The sequence below is a fragment of the Neovison vison genome, chromosome X (genome assembly GCF_020171115.1).
Source record: "Neovison vison isolate M4711 chromosome X, ASM_NN_V1, whole genome shotgun sequence".
Lineage (NCBI taxonomy): Eukaryota > Metazoa > Chordata > Mammalia > Carnivora > Mustelidae > Neogale > Neogale vison.
Genome location: NC_058105.1, coordinates 127,227,501 through 127,248,601, shown reverse-complemented (window position 1 = coordinate 127,248,601; position 21,101 = coordinate 127,227,501). Strand labels below are relative to the sequence as shown.

The 21,101-nt window shown below is 53.5% G+C and overlaps 1 protein-coding gene across 1 annotated transcript in view; it reads left to right on the top strand.

The window, feature by feature from the left end:
* The first annotated feature begins 4,044 nt into the window (after positions 1-4,044).
* STS (steroid sulfatase) overlaps positions 4,045-21,101 on the top strand; it is a 75,494-nt gene continuing 58,437 nt past the window's right edge. The window contains exons 1-5 of the mRNA XM_044235840.1: positions 4,045-4,199; positions 6,857-6,978; positions 7,067-7,189; positions 9,460-9,883; positions 16,898-17,034. Coding sequence (XP_044091775.1) covers positions 4,057-4,199; positions 6,857-6,978; positions 7,067-7,189; positions 9,460-9,883; positions 16,898-17,034 — 949 coding nt within the window. The 5' untranslated portion in view covers positions 4,045-4,056. The remainder of the gene's footprint in view (positions 4,200-6,856; positions 6,979-7,066; positions 7,190-9,459; positions 9,884-16,897; positions 17,035-21,101) is intronic.

Sequence of the window (21,101 nt, the reverse complement as noted above, 5' to 3'; positions counted from 1 at the left end):
GCACAGGCAGCTTGTGCTTTGTGCCCAAGACCTCGTGTTTGGTGGCCTGAGTGCGACAAGACCCCTGACTCGTAATTCTCCACAGTCTGCTTCCCGACAAGCAGGGAGGAAAAGCCACCAAGGAGAGAATGGAGAGCAGCGTTAGGGATAACCCAATGGCTTCAGTCAGAGCCACAAGTCCATGTGTTGCTTGTCCTTACAGGAAGGGAGGGCTGGAGAGCAGAGTTCGATTTTTCCAGAAGGGAGGATGCTTGGTGGAGGGGAGAGATGCAGGAAGGGGGGCAGTGGAAATAGGTGTGGACAGAGAGGAAGGTGTCGTTCCAGGCCACCAACATGTCAGGGGGCCAAGGACCCTGTCATTTGGGTTCCTAGAGGCAGCTGGAAGATGGGCGTTGGCACACGGGTCTCGCCCGGTGAGCAGGGAAGCTGGCGCCCTGCACACACCGCAGAGACCACAGGAGGCACGTGAAGCCTCGGAAGGAAGCACGGTCAGGGCCCGACCTTCTCTTTGAAGGCCTCCCCAGGATTGCTGCGCACGTGTGCGGGACTTGAAAGCTGCTGTGAGTGGTGGGGGCCTGGCCCGGCCGACGGGCATCATCGGTGAGCGTTGAAGATAGGCCCGTGGGTGCAGAGGAGGAGTTGGCGGTGACTCGGGTGGGTGGCCGTTGCCACATCCTCCTGTAGACCCCGGCCTGCTTGCGCGGGTGAGCAGAGCGGGTGGGGGGCAGGTGCAGGACGCAGATGGGAACTCAGCGGCTCTCCCTAGTGGCCCTTCTGCTGACGGGGAGCAGGTGAGCATTTTCTGGTGAGCAGCAGGCCTCAGAGCAAGGACTTCTCCCATCTCCGGCCTCGGTCCTGCCCAGGCTGGCCAGCCCTGTGCGTATCAGCGGTCAGCTAAGATCCAGTCCTCGCTGATTTACAGGATAAACCAGTCGTTGTCATGCTGTACAGGTAAATCGATCGGGGGACGAGCACCTGCTCCCAGGACTTGTCCGTGTAGGTCACTTGGTACAGGACGAGCCAAAGTACCTACAGGGCCTGCGCCCACTCGCCAGGCTGTGGTTTCCAAGTTGCAAGTTATATCTCTTTATTCTGGGTATGAAGTGATGCGTGAAAAGACGGAGGTGAACCCGTGACCTCAGGGCTGTGGCTGTCGCCTTGTCGGGGCGGGAACTCTCCCCCCTTGCGTGCTTACGGGGACAGGACATTAGGGACCTGCTCCTTTAGGTGCCTTTGGTATCGGTTAGAGATTTGCAAGGTGTCCAGTCCACGTAGGGACCCCGGCTGTGCCCACCATCCGCATCCCGTGGGCATCCCTAGTGGGCGTCTTCCGTCATCCTCAAGCTGTCCTGTGTGGCGGTTCTCATGGTGACAGACGGATGCTTGTCTTTGAATCCTTCTCTTACCCGTACAACCTTCCAGCCGTCTGAAACACACCTCCCCGTGCTTGTTCATCGCCTGTTCGGGGGAGTAGGAGCGAGGCATGTTAATGCAGCAGAGAAAGAACGTCCGCACTTTGTCTCACGCAGCTTCCCTGGGTCCCCGTTTCCCCAGCCGCTGCCCCCGTGGGGCCCACGGCATGGTTAGGGATGAGAGCATCTTTCCCGGCTTCTGTACACACTCGTGGTCAGCGGTTTTTGCACCTTTGCTCAGGCATGGTCCGACCACATTTGCTCGGTTGCCGAGACCACTTGGCGTCTGAGGGTATGTTCTGAGAGGAGGGTGTGCAGGCAACACGGCAGTGGGATGCGACTGGAGACTGTGGGTCGGGTCCCCACGGGGCAGGGCCCCGAGCTCCTCCCCAGCCAGGGAGCCGGGTAAAGAGCATCCCCACCAACCCGCGTCCTCACTCTGGCTCGGAATGGATGGGAGCACCGGCTTGGGGCTGAGAACCACTGGGACGGACGGGGACAGAAGTACGGAGGGAGGCCGCGGACGCGTGGGAAGCCGACGTTCTCCCACAGAGCAGAGACTCTGATGCCAAGGACAGGCTTCTGGGTCCCGCTGGAAGGTTGAACAAGGACCCTGACCCCCACCCTCTGTCCAAGAAGAGGGCAGAGCAGGACCGGGTCAGCAGAAGACAGGAGGGGAGACCTCCCTGCCTGTGGACCGACAAGCCAGCAGGAAGAGCGGGCTTAGCGTCCTGAGACCCAGAGAACAGAAGCTCCAAGTGGTTTTGAAGGGGGCGCAGGAAGGACAGTGGGGACCAGGGGACTGTTTGCACCTGTGTACGGAAGACACTGGATTTCTCGGTCTCTGTCCAAAGGCTGCCGAGCTGGCAGGGCCCCAGGCTCATGGAGGAAGTGCCTCAGGAGACTCTGAGCTCTGGGTGCCAGACGTGGCTGGGACCCAGGGAAACGAGGGGTCAGGACGAGAGGGGAGCATCCACGTCCGTGTCGCGGAGGGAAGGCAGCCGGCTCCTCCCTTCACCGCAGGCCCGGAGCGCGGCCAGCCAGAGACACCCGCCTCCCGGCAGGAGATGCTGGTGCTCCGCGGGGACACAGGCCTGGGCAGGAGGCTGCGGGGTCCTGACCGTTCATCCTGCCCACACACACAGGCCTTTGATGCGCTTCCTGCGTCCTGCCCCGCAGGGCGATTAGACCCGCAGGAGGCCTGGGATCCGAGCAGGGTCTCTACCCCGGGCGGGGACGGCTCCGTGCTGTAGGACGGAACGCTGAGGGCACACGCAGCACACAGTACGCCGGCTGCGTGTTCTCGGGGAGCCGGTTTCCCCCAATACTGTAACCAACGGCGACTGCTCCGGAGGCCTTAAACCCCACTGATTCACGCATCCCAACGTTCTGGAGGCAGGAAGTCTGCAGGGAGGCTTCTGGGGTTGAAATAAGCACATCTACCGGGACCTGCTGGACACTGGCAAGGGCAATCGGCTTCCTCGTCTTGAGCGGCTTCTAGAAGCCCCCGCACGCCTGGGCTCCTGGGTGCCCATCACGCCACCTTGCCCCTCGCTTTGCTCATTGCGGACCCTCCCTTTGGTCCTGTGGCTGCCGAATGCCCCACTGCCTCCCGTCTGTGAGGACATTAGGAGCGCGTTGGGCGCAGCTGGACCGTCCCGGCTTACCTCCCTGTTGTAAGATCTGGACTGCCATCTGCAGAGTCCCCTTCCCCGGGAGGGTTACGCTCACTGTTAGCAGGGGTTCGGGTGTGGGCGTCACCCCACGCGAGCGTGTGCTGTGATGACCATGTGGGTTCCCTACGTCGGGGGCATTTGCTCTGCCTGATGAACCAGCAGCTCTCACAGCCCTGCCTTGAGTTTGCAACTATTTACCCCGGGTTCCTTAAAAAAAGAAAAAAAAAAGTGTCATTTTACAAAAGAACTGATTTGGGAGCACCTCTCAGTCCGTGGCTCAAATAGAGAGTTTTTACCTAAGCATGGAGCTGGCCTTCTGGGGAGACATGACCCGTGATTGCGTTTGCATTTTTCCAAAGAGAGTGTATGTTTTGGCGTTGGGTAGAAATGAGAGGTCATTGGTTACCCGTCCTTGGAGAAATGAGAGGTCATTGCTTGCCCGTCCTTGGAGAAGTGAGAGGTCATTGGTTGCCCGTCCTTGGAGAAATGAGAAGTCATTGTTTGCCTATCCTTGGAGAAATGAGGGGTCATTGGTTGCCCGTCCTTGGAGAAATGAGAAGTCATTGGTTGCCCGTCCTTGGAGAAATGAGGGGTCATTGGTTGCCCGTCCTTGGAGAAATGAGAAGTCATTGTTTGCCTGTCCTTGGAGAAATGAGGGGTCATTGGTTGCCCATCCTTGGAGAAATGAGGGGTCATTGGTTGCCCATCCTTGGAGAAATGAAAGGTCATTGCTTGCCCGTCCTTGGAGAAATGAGGGGTCATTGCTTGCCCGTCCTTGGAAAAATGAGAGGTCATTGCTGTCCTTGGAGAAAGAAGTGCTTGTTTTGGAAACAACGAGATGGGTCAGCATGTCTTTGGGGCACATGCTCTCTGGGCAGACAGGTGGGAGGAAGGTCCCAGGAAAGGAGATGGTGGGCCACACGCGGGCGTCCTTCACTTCCCTCTGTCTTCTTGCTCTTTGCAGAAACATGAGGGTCCCTGTGTCGCTGCTGCTGCTGCTGCTCCTGTGGGAGGCCCACAGCTATGCGGCCTCGAGGCCCAACTTCGTCCTGCTGATGGCCGACGACCTTGGCATCGGAGATCCCAGTTGCTATGGCAACAAGACGCTCAGGTGCGCTGGCTGGCGGGGTTGCTGCGTGGACAGCGGGCCGTCCTCGCCGGCAGCGGCCACGAGGGATGTGAGCACACACACACACACACACACACACAGCGCAGAACGCCCACACGGGTCAGAACCGTTCAAGACACACACGTAGATACGTACCAGTGGTGACACTCACGGGTGACTTCACGTAGCTACGCACCGACAGTGGCATTAGGGACACAGGTAGGACTCGAGCTGTTTGCACAAGGTCAGCTAGAAGGACCTTCCCAAGGACTCTTTCTCACTCAGCCACGCTGTGCGGCTTTTCACCCGTCCTCCTTCGGTTCTTCCCGTTGCTTTAGATGCTTTAGGTAAGTCTCTTTGTCGGGTACTCGCTTCACTGCAGTGGGCACGCCCCCCACGGCCCCCGTCCCTGCTCGCCAGCTCCAAGTCTTGTTTTTACAATTACCAGCCACCCTGGCCTGGGACAGGTGGCCCAGGGACGCACGCCAGGTTGGAAGACTGCACAACTTCTCAAGCAGCCGGGGTCATTATGGTAGCGGAGAATCACACCGGGCACAGGACTTAGGGACAGAGGGGGGCTTTCTGTGTCTCAGCTCCCTGCGTCACACCGCGTTCACGTCAGACAATGTGGAAGGGCCCCTTGATTTAAAAAGGAAAGTCGGTCCTTGTCTTATAGGATAGTGGCATCAACGCTTGCATTTTCTCTTTATAATCATGGAGAGATGGTGACCTGAACAGCTTCTGAGCCTCATGTTACCAACAATCAGTACGAACGGAATGACACAAGGTCGGGGGAGTGAAGATCATTAGCTTTTCCTAGAATTTTCTTGTAAGATCTGTGAATCATCATCAGAATCGCATGATGCCGGGGGACGGATGCACCGGAGAGTCCCGCGGACGTGGGTGGCCTCACGCTGGCTCATCTTGTTTTCAACCTGGCGAGGCCGCTCGGAAGACTGTGGCGTTGCATTGTGTCAGGTCAAACAGAAAGCGGGCATCCGTTGTCCTTTTGAGGACGACCCAGCCTGCAGATGTGGGTGTGTTCCGTGCTGACGCTTTGCGTCAGCGGCTGCTTGTCGTGTTTGAAACGTGCCTTCACCTGCACCATTGGTTAGAGCTTGAAAACGTGTAGGTCTTACGTTTGGACGCTTTCTTATGCCTTCGTTGCTGCTAATTTGTTTTTTTCTGAGCAGAGTCTTTGTCATTTCTTAAATTTTGTTCGTGATTTTTTCACTTTATTTTTTATTGTATTGTTATTTAAAATTAATTAACATGTAGGATATTAATAGTTTCAAGGGTAGAATGGAGCAACTCATCAGTTGCGTACAACAGAATACTCATTGGATCACGTACGCTCCGTAATGCCCATCACCTAGTTACCCCAACCCCTACCCGCCTCCCCTCCAACAACCTGCAGTTTGTTTTTCCTAGAGTTAAATGTCTCTCATGGTTGATCCCCTCTCTGATTTCATCTTATTTTGTTTTCCCTTCCCTTCCCCGACGCACGTGTGTTTTGTTTCTTAAATTCCACCTTGGAATATTACTCAGCCATCAAAAAGAATGAAATCTTTCCATTTACAATGACATCACCGGAACCAGAGAGTATTATGCTGAGTGAAATCAGTCAGAGAAAGAGAAATATCCTATGATTTTTAGGATCATATGGATTCCCGAATATCACTGAGACAATACGTGACCTTTCTGACGCAGGTGTTTTAATCCAAAAATTACAGTCAAGTTTTAATGTTCCATTTCTACCAGATCTCAAAAGAAAGAAAAGAAAGCATATACAATCGGAGTGAAGAGCTTATGCCACAGTGTACCCCACACCTGTCTTGTTCCATAACAGATTCCAGTTCCTTACGAATTTTATTTTTTGTTTTATATGGAATCAGCTCAGACCCCTAACGTAGTCCGATGTTTCTGTGGGCCAGTCTAGGCATGAGAAGGTTGAAGTCAGATACACAGATTCGGTCTTCTGTGCCTTCTAAATCTCGTGATGGAAGGCAGGAGCACAGGGGGAGTGTGGGCTGTTAAATGCATATGCTGAATTCATGGATGAGAGAGCAGGTGGACGTGAGCAGGGCAGGGAGATGACCTTCACCTTCAAGCTGTGTATCAGCAAGGGCTAGTCTGTGTGGGCCCCGGAGCAGAAGGCTGTGGGCCATGATGAACAGGATGTGTACTCCTGCCTCCGTGCATCTGTGTCTAAGGGAGCCGTTTGCCGTGCTGTCCCTTTATAATGAGGAGCTGCTGGGACAGGATCTGTGTCCTACATATGGACCAGGCCCCCTCATGGGACAAGGTTGGCCGTAGGAGGCCCACGAGAATCCCGTCTCTGCCAGGAGCTAAAGGATGGAAGGTAGCCAGGTTGGCAGAGAGGCAGCGGCCACGTTCCCAGTGGAGGATGTGGGCTGAGAGCTCAGCACAGCCGCAGAACAGAAAGAGGTTCATTCCTGAATGCCTAGCAAGAGTGGAATGACACCGGGACAGGATCAGCCGGTCCATTCCCAGAGCAGAGGCACCGGGATGACTTGTGCTGTGTCACCCTTCCTTCTGGGAGCTTCCCTGGATGATTGGGGGGTGACCCGTGATTAAAAAGCACAGTGCAAACCGCATGATTCAAGGTCGTCATGAATGACATGAGTCTTCTGTTTTAGGACGCCCAATATCGATCGGTTGGCTGAAGGAGGGGTGAAGCTCACCCACCACCTGGCAGCTTCACCCCTGTGCACACCAAGCAGGGCAGCCTTCATGACAGGCCGGTACCCCATCCGATCAGGTAACCCCCAGGCTCTGTAGCCATGGCTGTGGTCCTCCTGGGGGCATCCCTGACCTCCTCCTTCAATGGATCGTTTCTCCTGCCTCAGGAATGGCGTCTGAGTCCCTCATGGGGGTGTTTATCTTCTCTGCCTCTTCTGGAGGACTTCCCACCAGTGAGATTACCTTTGCCAAGCTTCTCAAGAATCAAGGCTATTCAACAGCTCTGATAGGTATGGGCAGCTGAGGAGGGGGAGCCGAGGGCCTGGGCAGGGTAAGTGGGAGAGGGCATGATAACTGCCTTCGGAAGGATGGCACCAGTGATAACAGTTTGCACAACTTCACATAGGGGAGAAATGATTTCAATTCTAAATCCAAATACAGCACACCTGTCCAGGCTATTTGAAAGTAAAGATGTGTGTGTGCGTGCGTGTGTGTGTGTGTGTGTGTGTGTGTGTGTATGGATGGTTACATAGACGATAGATAATGATAGATGGGTAGATGGGTGGACTGGTGGATCCTCTATCAGTGATAGAGGGAGGAATGGATAGATCAGTAGATGAAATAGAAGATGGATGGATCATGGGTGGATGGATGGATGGATAGATGGATGATGGATGGTTGGATAATAAATGGATGGAGGGATGGAGGGGTGGATGATGGTTAAACAGATGAATGGGTGCATGGATGATGGATGGATGAATGGATGATGGATAGAGAGATGGATGATGGATGGATGGATGGATGATGGGTGGATGGATGGAGGGATACATGGTGAATGGATGAATGAATGATGGATGGATGAATTGATGGATGATGGTTGGATGGATGGATGGATGGATCATGGATGGATGGTTGGATGGATGGATGATGGTTGGATGGATGGATGGATGGATGGATCATGGTTGGATGGTTGGATGGTTGGATGATGGATGGATGGTTGGATGGATGGATGATGGATAGATGGTTGGATGTATGGATGATGGGTGGACAGATGGATGGATGGATACATGGTGAGTGGATGGGTGGATGAATGATGGATGGATGTTTGGACTGATGGATGGATGATGGATGGTTGGATGGATGGATACATGGTGAATGTATGGATGATAGATGTAGCAATCAATGGACGATACATGATGGATGGATGGATACATGGTGGATGGATGGATGGATGAATGATGGCTGTAGTGATCGATGGATGATGGATGGATCGATGGATGATGGGTGTTGGATGATGGATGGATGGATGATGGTTGGATGGATGGAGGATGGTTGGATGAATGATGGATGGATGGATGATGGTTAAACGCATGGATGGATGCATGCATGATGGATAGATACATGGTGAATGGATGATGGATCTTGATGAGTGGTTGGATGGATGTTGGGTGAATGGATGGTTGATGGATGGTTGGATGGATGGATGGATGAGTACTGAATGGATGAATGGATGAATAATGAGTGGATGGATGGACGATGGATACCTGGAGAGGTGATGGGTGGATGGTTGGATGGTAGATGGATGGATGGATGGGTGATGGGTAGTTGGATAAATGGTTAGATGGATAGATGAGACACAGAGATGAGACAGATGATAGCTAATAGATTGATTAATAGATAATTATGCATGCCATGCCTCATACATACAAAACTACATACACACACGGTGCTATTGAACATTTTATATATTATATTTTTTATATTATATTATATATTTATATAATATTTATATTTATATGAATTTATATTTATTTATATAATATTAATATTTATTATTTATATAATAGTATATTATTTAATATTTTATATATCAATACTAAAACTGTACCAGACTCATTCTCATTGGCTTTATTCAATGGATACGAACGATGCATTCTCTTTTTTTACTTGATAAACATAGGTCCACATGGGACATCAGACGAATCCTTAAATCTCTCAAAAAAGCAACATGACTGTGCTCTTTCCTCTCCTCTTGTCATAAAACCATCATGTTTTTCATTTGTGAGGCACTCATTAATCTAGTGCTGTAATCAACATTTTATAAGAATTGTACATAGATGTTTAAAATAATTGCGGAGTTACGAGTGTGACTCCGTTATGCTTCAGGGGTAGTGTTTTGGGAAAGGATTCATTTCCCCTTTTAACATTCAAGGGAAAAATCCAAGTTGGTTCTGCAACTTTAATTTTAAGGAAAGGTCTTTAAAAAACACTGGTGTTTTTCTATGTATTTTTGTTACCTGCCCATTCAATATGTCAGGTGTTGGTCTTTTGTTTTATTTTGTTATGTTCAGCACAGAATTGGTAGTTGTTTTCTGGCCGAGTGAGTCCGTGCCCTGTTGTGCGTGGAGAAGGAACGGAAGCACTGTGGGGTTCTACAGAACAGGAGCTGGGCTAGTCCATGTACAGAGCGACCCCGTGTTCCCTCGTGTGGGAAGCCGAAGCCGATACTCACGTTGGGGTGTTTGCCGGGTCTGAACGTATCATGCGTTTGTCTTCTCAGGCAAGTGGCACCTTGGGACAAACTGTCACAACAAGACAGATTTCTGTCACCATCCCTGGAGCCATGGCTTTGACTATTTCCACGGGATCCCCGTGACCAACCTGCGAGACTGCAAGCCGGGCGAAGGCAGCGTCTTCACCGGGGGCATCCGGGTGGTGGTGTTCATCCCCCTGCAGATGATCGCCGTCACTCTCCTCACCCTGGCGGTGCTCAGGTTCCTGGGGCTGGTGCACGTGCCCGTTGGGGTCTTTGTCTTCCTCCTCTGCCTCGCCGCCCTGATCCTCGGCCTTCTGGTGTGCTTCCTGCATTACTTCCGGCCCCTGAACTGCTTCCTGATGAGGAACCGCGAGATCACCCAGCAGCCCTTGTCCTACGACAACCTCACGCAGAGGCTGACGGCCGACGCGGCCCAGTTCATGCGACGGTGGGTATCGCCTTTTCTGCGGATGCTGCCTGTTGCCCCGCGGTGGTTGGTGATTTCCGCGGCGGCTGGACAGTCCCGGGTGGCTTCGCTGTGCAGCTGTAGAGGTGGCAGCCAGGCTCTCGGGGGGAGGGGTGCGCCCCGTGGAATGGCCCGTGCAAGGAAGCGCGATGCTGCGGGCTCTCACCCAAGTGGCTCTGCCACGTGTCCCTCGCGTCCTCTGCTTCTGAACCCATGCCCGGAATGTCTCCTAGCCGATCCACGCCCGTCACTCTTGGAGTGTGCATTGTGTAAGGATCGGCGTTGCCCTTGAGACAGAAACGACGTAGGGGAAGTCCGAAAGGGTCTGTGCAAAGTTCTGAGCAGCAGAGCTGTGTGCGCGGCCTGGCCGGGGCCAGGGATCTCGTTTGGGTGTGTGACGACCCCCGTGAGTGCACAGTGTCGAGGGTTGCCGTCGGCGAAGGGAGTAACCCTCCACGGAGGGGGGCGGTGTCTGTCCCCAGGAGAGACGATGTCAGGAGCCCCTGCTACTGAAGGCAGACCAGACTCTGGTGTTCTGTTGGGAACGCTGGTGTGTGTGGCCACTTGGCACGTACATACTGAGAGCGTGGGTGGCTCGGGTCCCCAGCGCGGGTCCCAGCTAAAGGGCAGGAGGAAGGACGTGATGGCTGTTCCGGACAGAAGGAGGAGGATTTCAGGCTGGCGGTCACGCTCCTGGCCTCTCTGGTTATCACGGGCACGTGGAAGTCCTGTTGAGTTACCGGTGCCTTCGTGAGCCTGAGTAACCATTGGCCCACACAGCCGGAGCAGGGATTGCCCAGGCTCTGTGTTAGCACAACCCAGAGGCGGCGACAGCCTGCACATCAGCAGTCTCACGTCCTGCCATTCCTACTGTGGAGTGCTCGGGCAAGGCCGCACGCTCCCTGCGCGCGTCTGAACCCCGTGTCTCCTAGGACGCTCGGAGCACTAGCAGGGGCGCTGTGGGGGTTTTGCCATCAAAGCCACAGCCGTCATTATGCCTGTCGGTTTCTCTACAAGGAGACGCTGGCTTGTGATCAGAGGCAAGTCTTAGAAGCGTATGAGGTGCACAGTTTATACCGGCGTCGGGTCTGGCGTACGCAGAGTGTTCCTAGAAACAAGGTTCTCCTCGTTTCTTCCTAGTACGGGGGTCGCTTCGGAAACTGTCCCTCTTCCTGGGCTGAGTGTTCATTTTCAAAAACCCTCTGGCGGTGACCGTAAATTAGTGTCGTCGCGCAACAGTGGGGCACGGTCTGCGTGGATGACAAGGCTGTCAGCTCGTGGGTTAGCTCGCCGGGTTTTAGGAGCCAGCGAGCGGCCTTTCCCGGGTAGGACGGCGCCCCACGGGGTGGCACTTGTATCCGTCGAAGCTCGAAACCCCGCAGCGGGAGGACGGCAAGATCAAAAGCGTCTGGATGAACCCATCCTTGCCCCGCGGTGTGCGACGTGCGATATTTGACACGGCCCGTGGCATAGCCAGGCACCGTGAGAATCCACTTCCTGCGGCACCAGAGAAACATAGTCGTATTTGCAAAAAAAAGAATATGATTTTGAGGATGGGAAGACGCATTTCTAAGCGCGGCCTCACTGCCCGGCATATCCTGGGTTACGTAAGGTCTTTATTTACCATGTTCGTGTGGGGAAGGGCTTCAGACGTAGGAGCAGAAGGAAAATGACCAAACACAGAGGCAGTGTTTGTGACATCCGTGCGTACGCGGATGAGTTCAGAACTTCACGGTACAGAGTGCCTTCGTTCAGTGCATTCACAGAAAAGACGGGGACGGCCCACTTCCCGTTGTTTCCTTGCCAGGGCCTCCCCTTGCCAGGTTTGCTACCAACGTGCCCCCGGCTTGGAACGCACACGTCTGTACAACGGCGTACTCCATGGTGCCCCTAATTCCTAAATTAGGAATTTAGTCTTAGGGATGAAATGCATCCTGGGGACATGCTTCTGTTGGGAAGCCAGATAATTAGGTCTCCATACCATATGTTAAAAGCCACAGAGTCGTGCAAAAGACAGGTCATCCTTAATGCAATTTAATTAGCAAGAAGTCCATGTTGCTCTGTGAAGCAGAATAGAGCTGTGGGTTTCTTAGGGATGCCCAGCGCGCTGTCTGTGTCCTGAGTGAAGGACCCTGCAGCCATCCGGCTTGTCCCCTGGGCTGTCGGTTTCTTCCGGGCTCTGTAACTCACCGCCAGCGTGGGGGCCCCGTGCCAACGGCGGCTTAGCTCGGGGCACGTGCACGTGTGAATGACCTTCATGGAGTGCTTGTCTGTGACCCACCAGGCCCTGGGGATACACACGTCACCTAGGACACATTGCACAATCACCACCTCCTTCTTGCTGCAGAACATCCACGTGGCATGGGAGAAAGAGACGGCTTCTTGTGGAGGACTTTGAGTCTCCACACTTCGGAGCGGAGGGCCAGAGCCGTGTGGGTAAGAGCAGAGATCGGATCCAGAGAGCACAGCACGTTGCCTACAAAGGCCATTCTCTCTGTCGGAGTGGGCCATGTGGATCTCCTTGACCTGCTTCAGACTCAGCCAGCTCACCTCCTCCTTACAAGAGGAGGAGGAAGCAGAGCAGGGAACGGTACAGATGGAAACAGAAGATTCGGGGTCTCGTGCCGCCGAAGTAGAACGCATCCCAGGAATTCTTACGGGAGCTCTGATGTCCGTCCCCTCGTTGGCCATGGAGACGGAGAGGTAGTTGCTGACTCTGAGATGAATTCTCAGGCTGCCTAGGAACAGGCGAACTCAGTGAGTTAATTTTATTCACCAAGTCATTTTCCCTTCGTGAACGTCAAGGCCACATTTAAAAAGGTTGATGCCAGTGGGTAAAACGAGACCCACGTTTCTGGTCGTCTTCGACAGAGCCGGTGAGCTTGGGTCACTCTCGGTGCGGAGAGCTGGTGACGTCAGACCCTTTCTTCCCTAAATACATCGAACACGATGCTTCGTGCCTAGAAAGAACATTTCCGTTGAAAGAAACCGCTCTCTTTCTCTGCGAGCCACACATGTGTAGGCTGAAGAGGGTGTTTTCAAGGATGATGGCGTTACGCGCACCCTCGAGATTTGTACGGTTTGCGGTCTCCCGTCCCTGCGTTCGTAAATTCCTATGACCTTTCCCGCGGGCGTTCGGATGCCCAGGCCTCCACGTTCAAGGCGTACTGAACAAACTCTGGGTGTACTTTGTATGTATACAGCGTGTTCTCCGCCAGCGCGTTAATATTCTAAGGGGCTGTCATCAGAAGGGAGATAAACGCTAGGAATTTCCGTTTATGCTTAGGATGGGGCATCTGAGGACAAACCCACCGTCTGGAAAAGGGCTGGACGTCTGTTTTTAACCTCTGCCTTCCCAAAGCAGTGAGATCATATTTCTGCCACGTTAATACACCCTGACCCGACTGGTCCCAAAAGGGAGGGGGGCGCGCCGTGGAAGTGATGGAAAGCATGGTGCACTGGGGGACGTCACATGGTCATGGACAGACAACGTCCTCGTGGGAAGGTGGTAGGGAAGGGCTCCGTCTGCCATGTCCTGTGCTCTGGAGCTGTATAGGAGACCAAGACTTCCTCTTGCAAGTGCCGTTGGTGTCCTCAAAAAGCCCCAAAACGTGGGACCGCTGATAAATGGGCCATTAGGAGACCTGACCTTTTATCCGGTTCTGCTGCCGTCGATACTGGGCACAGTCGGAAGCCTGAAAGGCTCTTACAGGGTAGCCTTTGACAGCCAGGCCTTTGACACCTGCAGCCGGACCGTGGTGGAAGTGGCCGTACTGAACGGCTGGGATTTGGCCCAGAGCATGTTGCAAAGAAAGGGATCGCGGGATGACTTGATGAGTTTCAGTAAGAGATGAAGGCAGGAGGGAATAGCGGGGATATCGATCTGTAGTTCACGGCGACAGTCGTGCCTCAGATCAGAATACAGGGCCGTACACAGAGAGACACACATGCACACACACACACACACACACACACACACACACGTTCACCCGCGGAAAGGTTAGTTAATGGAAGAACGGTCTTGCTGAGTAAGGCTAGATGCCCCAGGATGGGCCTCTGCTGTGCCTGGGTCATCGGGACTCGGGTTCCGGAGTGAAGGGAACCTGTGGCTCTTCAACGGGGCCCCCGTCCCAGGTAGAGCGTTCTGGAAGCCATCTTCAGTTGTGGAGGGAGGCTTGCTTTTCGTGGTTCCGCGATCTGTTCATCCCTGACGGAGTGGGGCTTGGATAAGGCACTGTCACACACCCCCCCACCACCACCCCATTCTCTATCAAACATACAGATCCCTTTTACGCCCTGGGATCATGATCCAGACTGGAAATCAGGAGGCATGAGCCCTGCCTGTCGAGGTCACAGGTACACGGCAGGTCCAGGGAATGAGGGATGGGAGGTATCGGTCCTGGAGCCCCCGGGAATGGGAAGTGGCTCAGCTCCTTCCGGGTGGTGAGCGGCTGCCCTACAGGAATGCGGGCTGTGACTTCCCGCTCTGCAGACCTTCCCAGAGAAAGCAGAAATGCTGGTTCGTGAGAAGAGCCCCGTGGGGGAAACTTCCCAGTGGTCTCCATATTAGCTTGTTTTTTTTAGCGCTCAGAACCCTGCCGGATGATTGAATGGCCGATCTGCCTGCTCCTCAGCCTACACCCCGGGCTGACTCTGCTCCCAGGCCTATCGGTTCCTGTCCCCGTCCCCAGGCTTAGCGTGAACATCCAGAATCTGTACCAGCCCATCTGTCTGGTGTTGTCTGAGTCGGAACACTTATTCCTAGCAGGACAGATTTGCTCCTACGGGGTGAATCCACTCTCCTCTTCCTCTCCCCTTCGAAGGTCCATCTGAGGAGGCTCTCTGAACCTTTTAAGATGCTCTTCTAGCGACGGCCAAGACACATGATTGATTTTCCAAAGCCACCTTGGAAAATACATCTCCTCCCTCAGAATCTCATTTCCTATTACAACAATTCTAATTGTTTCTGAGGTCCTACCACCTAAACTGCAGGGAAACTATCAGTCTGTCCATCTGTCTATCTAATTTGCCACATAGGCTCAGTATCTTGCCGTCTCTGGGTTCGGACGATGAATCAATACATGCGGGGAATTTACAGCCAGAAAGAGCAAAGGGTCTTTCCTGTACCTGTTGCATGGTAGGGGCGTGTGGGTGGCTTTAGGTATTTTTATTTGGATCACGCTGGGGTTGGGGAGCGGCCTCACAGGTAGTGATGGACGGGGTCAGAGTTTGGCATCCTCACCGGCCAAAAAGCTCTTGATCTAATGAGAGACCTCACAGTCACAACGAGGCTGCGTCCGCGGAATCCTTGCACAGAGAGCCCCGTGTGAAGCCCTGTCCAGCCGCTGAAGCCGGTGTGCACACGCTGCAAGGATGTGAGCAAAGCCCGAAATCAGGCCGCCTTTTAAACTCTGCTTAGACGAATTGGCTTTTAGGACAGAGTGTCCATTGCATCTTTTTGGGGGGGAGGAAAGGGCGGATTCCCTACTTTTCTTGTCTTTTTTATTTTTGAAATAAAAACGTCTCTCCATGTTTCTGTGGCTGCAGCAGTGACATGTGCAACGCTAAAAAATTAAAGGACCCAAGCGTGTCAGGGAGAAAGTTGCAATTGTTGCCGTTGAAACGGCAACAGTGGAAATTGTGTTCAGTCCGTCACACCAAGGACTTGCCTTCCGCGACCCAAGATGTAGCAAAGCTTGTGTATTCGTGGGGTTTTTCTGAGAGTCTTTCCACCTGCATGGACTTTCATTTTATTTTTTAAAGATTTATATGTTTATTTTAGAGGTGGTTCCCAGTAACGTGCCCAAGTTGGTCCTGAGCCAGCAGGGACCCGGCTCGCTCAGAGTTTGAGTTTCAGGCTGATGATCTGTTTCAAAAGCCAACGGGAACCTCCGTGCGAGGAGCCGCCTTCCGTGTCAAGGGTGATGAGCAGCCGGTCTGCGGACGGCCCCGTAAGGCGTTATGGGGACGGGACGAGCCCAAGCGGTGTGCTTGTGGACAGCCCCGTAGAAAGGGGGTTCCGCCACATGTCGAGTCCGTCCTTCACTCCGTCGGTGCCCAGCAGCTGTCAGAGGGGCACTTGGACAACAGCCCCGCTGAGACAGAAAGGCGTTTCTGGTACTTTCCAGGACAAAGGTGAACTCGGAACCGCTTCCATGAAACCGAACGGCCTCCTCAAAGTGCGTTGGTCAGAGATCTGCGCCAGGCAGAGAGCAGGTGCTGGGACTTCCCGACCCCTTCTCAGCAGAGAAGACCTTCCCACACTCCCCAGGCTCGTGACTGTTGTCACAAGGCGCCCCCACCCCCCGGTTGACAGCAACTTACAGCTCTCCCCCAGCTGTGTGTTCTCGCCCGTTAGAACACAGGCTGTTTTGATACACCGAGGAAATGCCTTTGCGGTAACTTGACACTCTTTATTGCTTGGGACGCACTCAAAGAATGTACCGGGCAACTTCCAAAACAGCAGTGTGGACGGTGGGGGCCTTTATTCGAGGAGACTAGATCGGTCCTGGGGGGGGGGGGGAGCAATATGGCGGAACAGTTGACTTCGCAGTAGACGGGGAGACAGGCGTTGCCGTAAGAAGTCAAGAAATGGGGGTGTACCAGACAGTTGCTTGTGTGTGTGTGTGTGTGTGTGTGTGTGTTCATATTCCAGAGGGAATAGGCTTTTGAAGGCCCTCAAGTTCCTACTCATCGCTGTATAGAGAAGGAAGAAGAGAATTCAAGGTCGTTCCCACGACGTTCCTTCCAGAGCTGTGTCCCTGGGGGACGTGTTGAGAACATAGCAGGTGAGCCTGCTGGCCCGGGCAGGGCGACCGTGACTCTTCATAGGCACGCTGCGCCCACGTCCGTTCTCCAGAGGACAGGCGCAGTGTTGGACGTCACCGTGCGGTGCTGTCTGACGTTTCAGACGGCCTCACGTCGTGCGAGTTTGGTGCCGGCGGGAACGGAGGCCCGCATGCTCACCGCGTTCCGGCTCTCTCTCTCCTCTCGCAGGAACGCCGGGACGCCGTTCCTCCTGGTCTTGTCGTACCTGCACGTGCACACGGCCCTCTTCTCCTCCAAGGACTTCGCCGGCAAAAGCCAACACGGCGCTTACGGCGACGCTGTGGAGGAAATGGACTGGAGCGTAGGTATGTGCGTGTTTGACTTCCGTGGTGTGTGCTCACGGGGTGTCAGAGTCCTCCTCCTTCTCCCTCATCTCCCCGGAAGGGCCACCTCCGCGCCCCCTGCCTGTAAAGACAGCAGATGGGTTTGGGGATAGTTTGAAAAAGGTCCTGAAGCGGTAAGTGAGGAAGGGAAATGGAGCGTCAACATCATCTTCAGCCCCAACGGCGGGGCTGCGGTAGCCGGCGGCTCATGCCTGGGGGGGAAGATGGGATCTGGGGGCCGACGCGTACAGGTGGACGGAGAAAAGGAGCCAACGCGGTGTTAGCTTTCCCGTCGTGGATCCTGTTGACAAGGAAATGTGCACAGCGCCCTTTCTTCCGCAGCGACGTTAGGTAAGTGGTAGGTTTGGGGACGCAGAAGACCCCAGGCGCACACGGCCGGGGCACGCCGCTGCGGGGTCTCCTGGTGATGCCCTTCTGTCTGGAGCCACGGCCCCTGTGTTTTCTTCATCCAGGACTGGTGTTCTGTGGCCGTCCCCATGAGGACCGTGACACTGTTTTGTCCAACTTCCTAAGAAAATTATTCTCTTCCTGGAAAACGGGCCATTGTGTTTCCAGAGGTGCTGGGAAGACTTCTTTTTTTTTTTTAAAGTGTCCTCTCCTTGTCCATGAGATCACCCTGTCCCTGCCATCTTGGCTTTTCTCTGGCAGACCCGGGTGATATCGGGTGTGTTCTGTAGCGTGAAGGGGAAGCAAAGGGATGGGAAGCCGGTCCCTGTGATGAATGCTGGGGCTCACGAAAGCACAACATTTCCCTTTGTGAGACTGACGGGACAGATGCCTGTACTTCTGTGTGTGCTCACGGGGTCTCTGAGTCCTCCTCCTTCTACCTCATGTCCCCGGAAGGGCCACCTCCGCGCCCCATGCCTGTAAAGATTTTCATGCATGTCCTGGACGCCAGGACGAGCCTGACTCTCTTCTTTTCTGCTTCTTTCAATGTTGCCTGTGAATCCCTTTACGTATTCCACACCTTCGCGGTGTGACTCGGTAAAACGTTTCACCTCCTGGATGACTGTTGTGTTTTAAGGAACGGGGTTTCTTGGACGACCGCGTTGGTGGGGTAACACGTGGGTTCATGCTGGTGCCATCCAGCGGACTGATGGATTTTTGTTTCATTATCTTGCCGGAGATGTGTCCCCTGACTCCTGAGCAAGTCTGACGCTCAGTGTTTTCCCCCTCCAGGTCCCCTCTGGAATGAAACAGTTCACGTTTTTGAGTCTTTGAGGGTGCGTTAGAACCCGATGTTCCATCTGTAGATGATTCTGTGCTTTTTTTTTTTTTTTTTTGCCAAAAAAGGAAGTCCTCCCTGTAAGCAGTGACGTCCATGTGTTGGGACGTTCCTGCTGTTTACCAGACCAGCACATCTGAGCGTTTCAAGGAACATCCCATCTTTCCAAAAAAAGCCTTTCCTTATGAGGCCGAGGGGACTGCGGCGTTCTGAAAAATTACATAATAAAATGAAATGGGGATATTTGCTTGACAATGATGCCTCCTGCAAGAGAGGCCTATGAGAGGGGAGTGGGTAGTGGCAGAGGGCACGTCTCTGCCTTTTGGAGCATTTTCTTTCAAAATTGTTGGACACAACCTCATTCTGTGGAAGCCCACTACAGGGTTCCCTGTACGTGGAAAGGCATCACCATGACGGAAACGTTCATTACATAGTTGTGCTTCCTCCGTGGTCATTCCCACGCCACGTCCTTGTGTCATTGCCTTATTCTTAGCCGAGGGACGCCACTGTCTTGGGTAGCTATGGTGAGGGGGCAGATCTGCAGCGAGGACCACAGGAGGGGTCCTGCACGGACCCCACATGGTAGACTCCCATCCTGGATCTAGAAATCCCTCTAAGGAACCGACGGGTGGTTAGCCTTCATTCATAATCTCAGGGACTGCCGGCGTGGGGAGTCTGCACACATGCTGTCCTCTGTGCCAAGGGCGGTCAGTGTGGGAGTCTTTGTGCTCATTGTCCCCCTTCTGAAGGTGAGGCAGGTGAGGTGGGTGAAGGCTGACGCACCTGCCTGCCTCAGGTGTGTATCTTATAGAATCAGTAGACGTGATGAGCAGGAACCTGAATGCAGGTGTTTCCCCAGAGCGTGAAGGTGGTTGCACCCGGTCCCACCGCTTTCCCTGTAACAGGAAAGGCCACCTCGTAAGTGCCGGATGGCCAACGATCGGTCAGAGGGAAAGAGCTCACTCTTGCATTACGCACGTTTGTTGAATATGGGAGCCTAATTTTCTTTTTCGGAGGCAGTGAGTAATACAGATATGGTCCTTGACGTAAGGGAAGTTAGGAACTGTGGAGGATTTAAGATTCTTCCAGGAGATCCAAAAATAATGCAGCGTGGAAAGGGATGAATGCGTGTCCCGGCAAACATGCCGATGTGCTGCTCCAGAGTTTGGGGAGGGGATGGACAGGCATACGGGGCCAGTACGCACAGCCCCCCGTGTCATTTTGGCAGGATACCCCCACACTCGTCTCCTGGGGGCACCTGGGAGACCTTCACAAAGTGTAATTTTCAATCCCAAGTAATTCTGAAGATGTAGAGCTTTGGGGAGGAATAAGCCAAATCAGTGTGTTCAAATGGGCACCCGGTATTTTGAGGGTGTGCCGTCCTAGCTGTTCTCCGTCCCCCAGAAATGGAGTGATTCTTTCTTGGGATCTGTAAAGTTGAGCAGGGCAGAGGGAGCAGTCGGAGGGATGGAGGCAGTTGCCGCCGCTGCTTTCTTCTGTGTGCCTCGTACCGTTCCAGACGACACCTCTGGTCTGTCGAGCGGAATCTGCATGCATTGACCATTCATTCAGAGCCCCGTGCTGTTCGTAGAGCCACGGGAAGGCATCATCAATCAGCACTTGCTTAGGATTCCACTAGCCCTTCCTGGATCCTACAAAGGGAGATGCAGCTCAGGCACAGTGAGTTGAATGCTGATCTAAATCTCAGGCTTCAGGTCGGTCCTTTCAACTAAGAAAAAGTCCCTGATGCTTCAAGGCTTGGGATCCCGTGGCTGACGTGGCTTTTTTATTTTTTTTCTTTCTATCAAACCAAAACCATAAGCTTTTTTCTTCAGCAGAAGCACCACCAGCCTTGCTGTTGGCATGGAGAAGTCTTGAGGAGTGAGGTCTCCATTGCCCTGTATCTGTGATGTGGTACCCGCTGGTGGCTGTGTCTGATGCTCTGATCGTCCCTTTCTACCTGCCTTTCCCTCCGTGGGGCTGGACAGGGCCACCTTCTCTGGGTGCAGGGAAGGAACAAACAGCCAACCAGAAGGAAAAAAGAGCAGATGCGTTCATGCAGGACAAGCTAGGGGTTATGGGACAGCGCGAGCTCCTCTTTTCCGTGCCCGACATAGAGTTAAGCACATAGCACGTGGTATCTGTGGCCACACATCAAATCCATCTTGAGGAATGGAGAATAAATTGGAAGGTCTCATTTAGCAGGTCAGGATAGCCCCAAGAACCTCAAGGAACACAAGCATGGGGAGACTTGGGTGTTGGTCAGAGCCCCTCAAACCTATGGCATAATTCTAACCAAGGTTTGGCTTATCGGGCAAGAGTCTAATGGAGTCTCCCTTTAAACATGGACTCTTTCTAGGACCGTTGTGAGACGCCATGGATAATCCCTCACTTAGTAGGTCCATGTGCCTGGGCCTAAGTGCTAAGTGTAGAAGACATTTGCTTCTGGAATGCTGCAGACCAGGAGCATAGCAGGGGCCCCAGAAAATCATATTTAAGGGTGAAATCAGGGGAGTCAGGTGCCTGATACTTGCAAGGTCCTGTCCAAGGTGCTGAGATTGCTAGGAAAGCATGGCTTTCTTTTACCTGTGTGTATGAAGGTCACCTGTGGGAGTGGATAAGCGTGCTTTGAAAAGATACAGAGAACACTTGAGTAAGTCATGACTCAAGGTTTCCTTCTGTTGAAATCCAAGGTAAAAGTTGAGAGGTGAACGTCCATGTTTCTACTTCTCGTCAGCTAGCATCACAGGGTCTAAAAAAGCAATGGTAACGTTCTTTTTGTGATTCTTTGGTTCTGTAATCT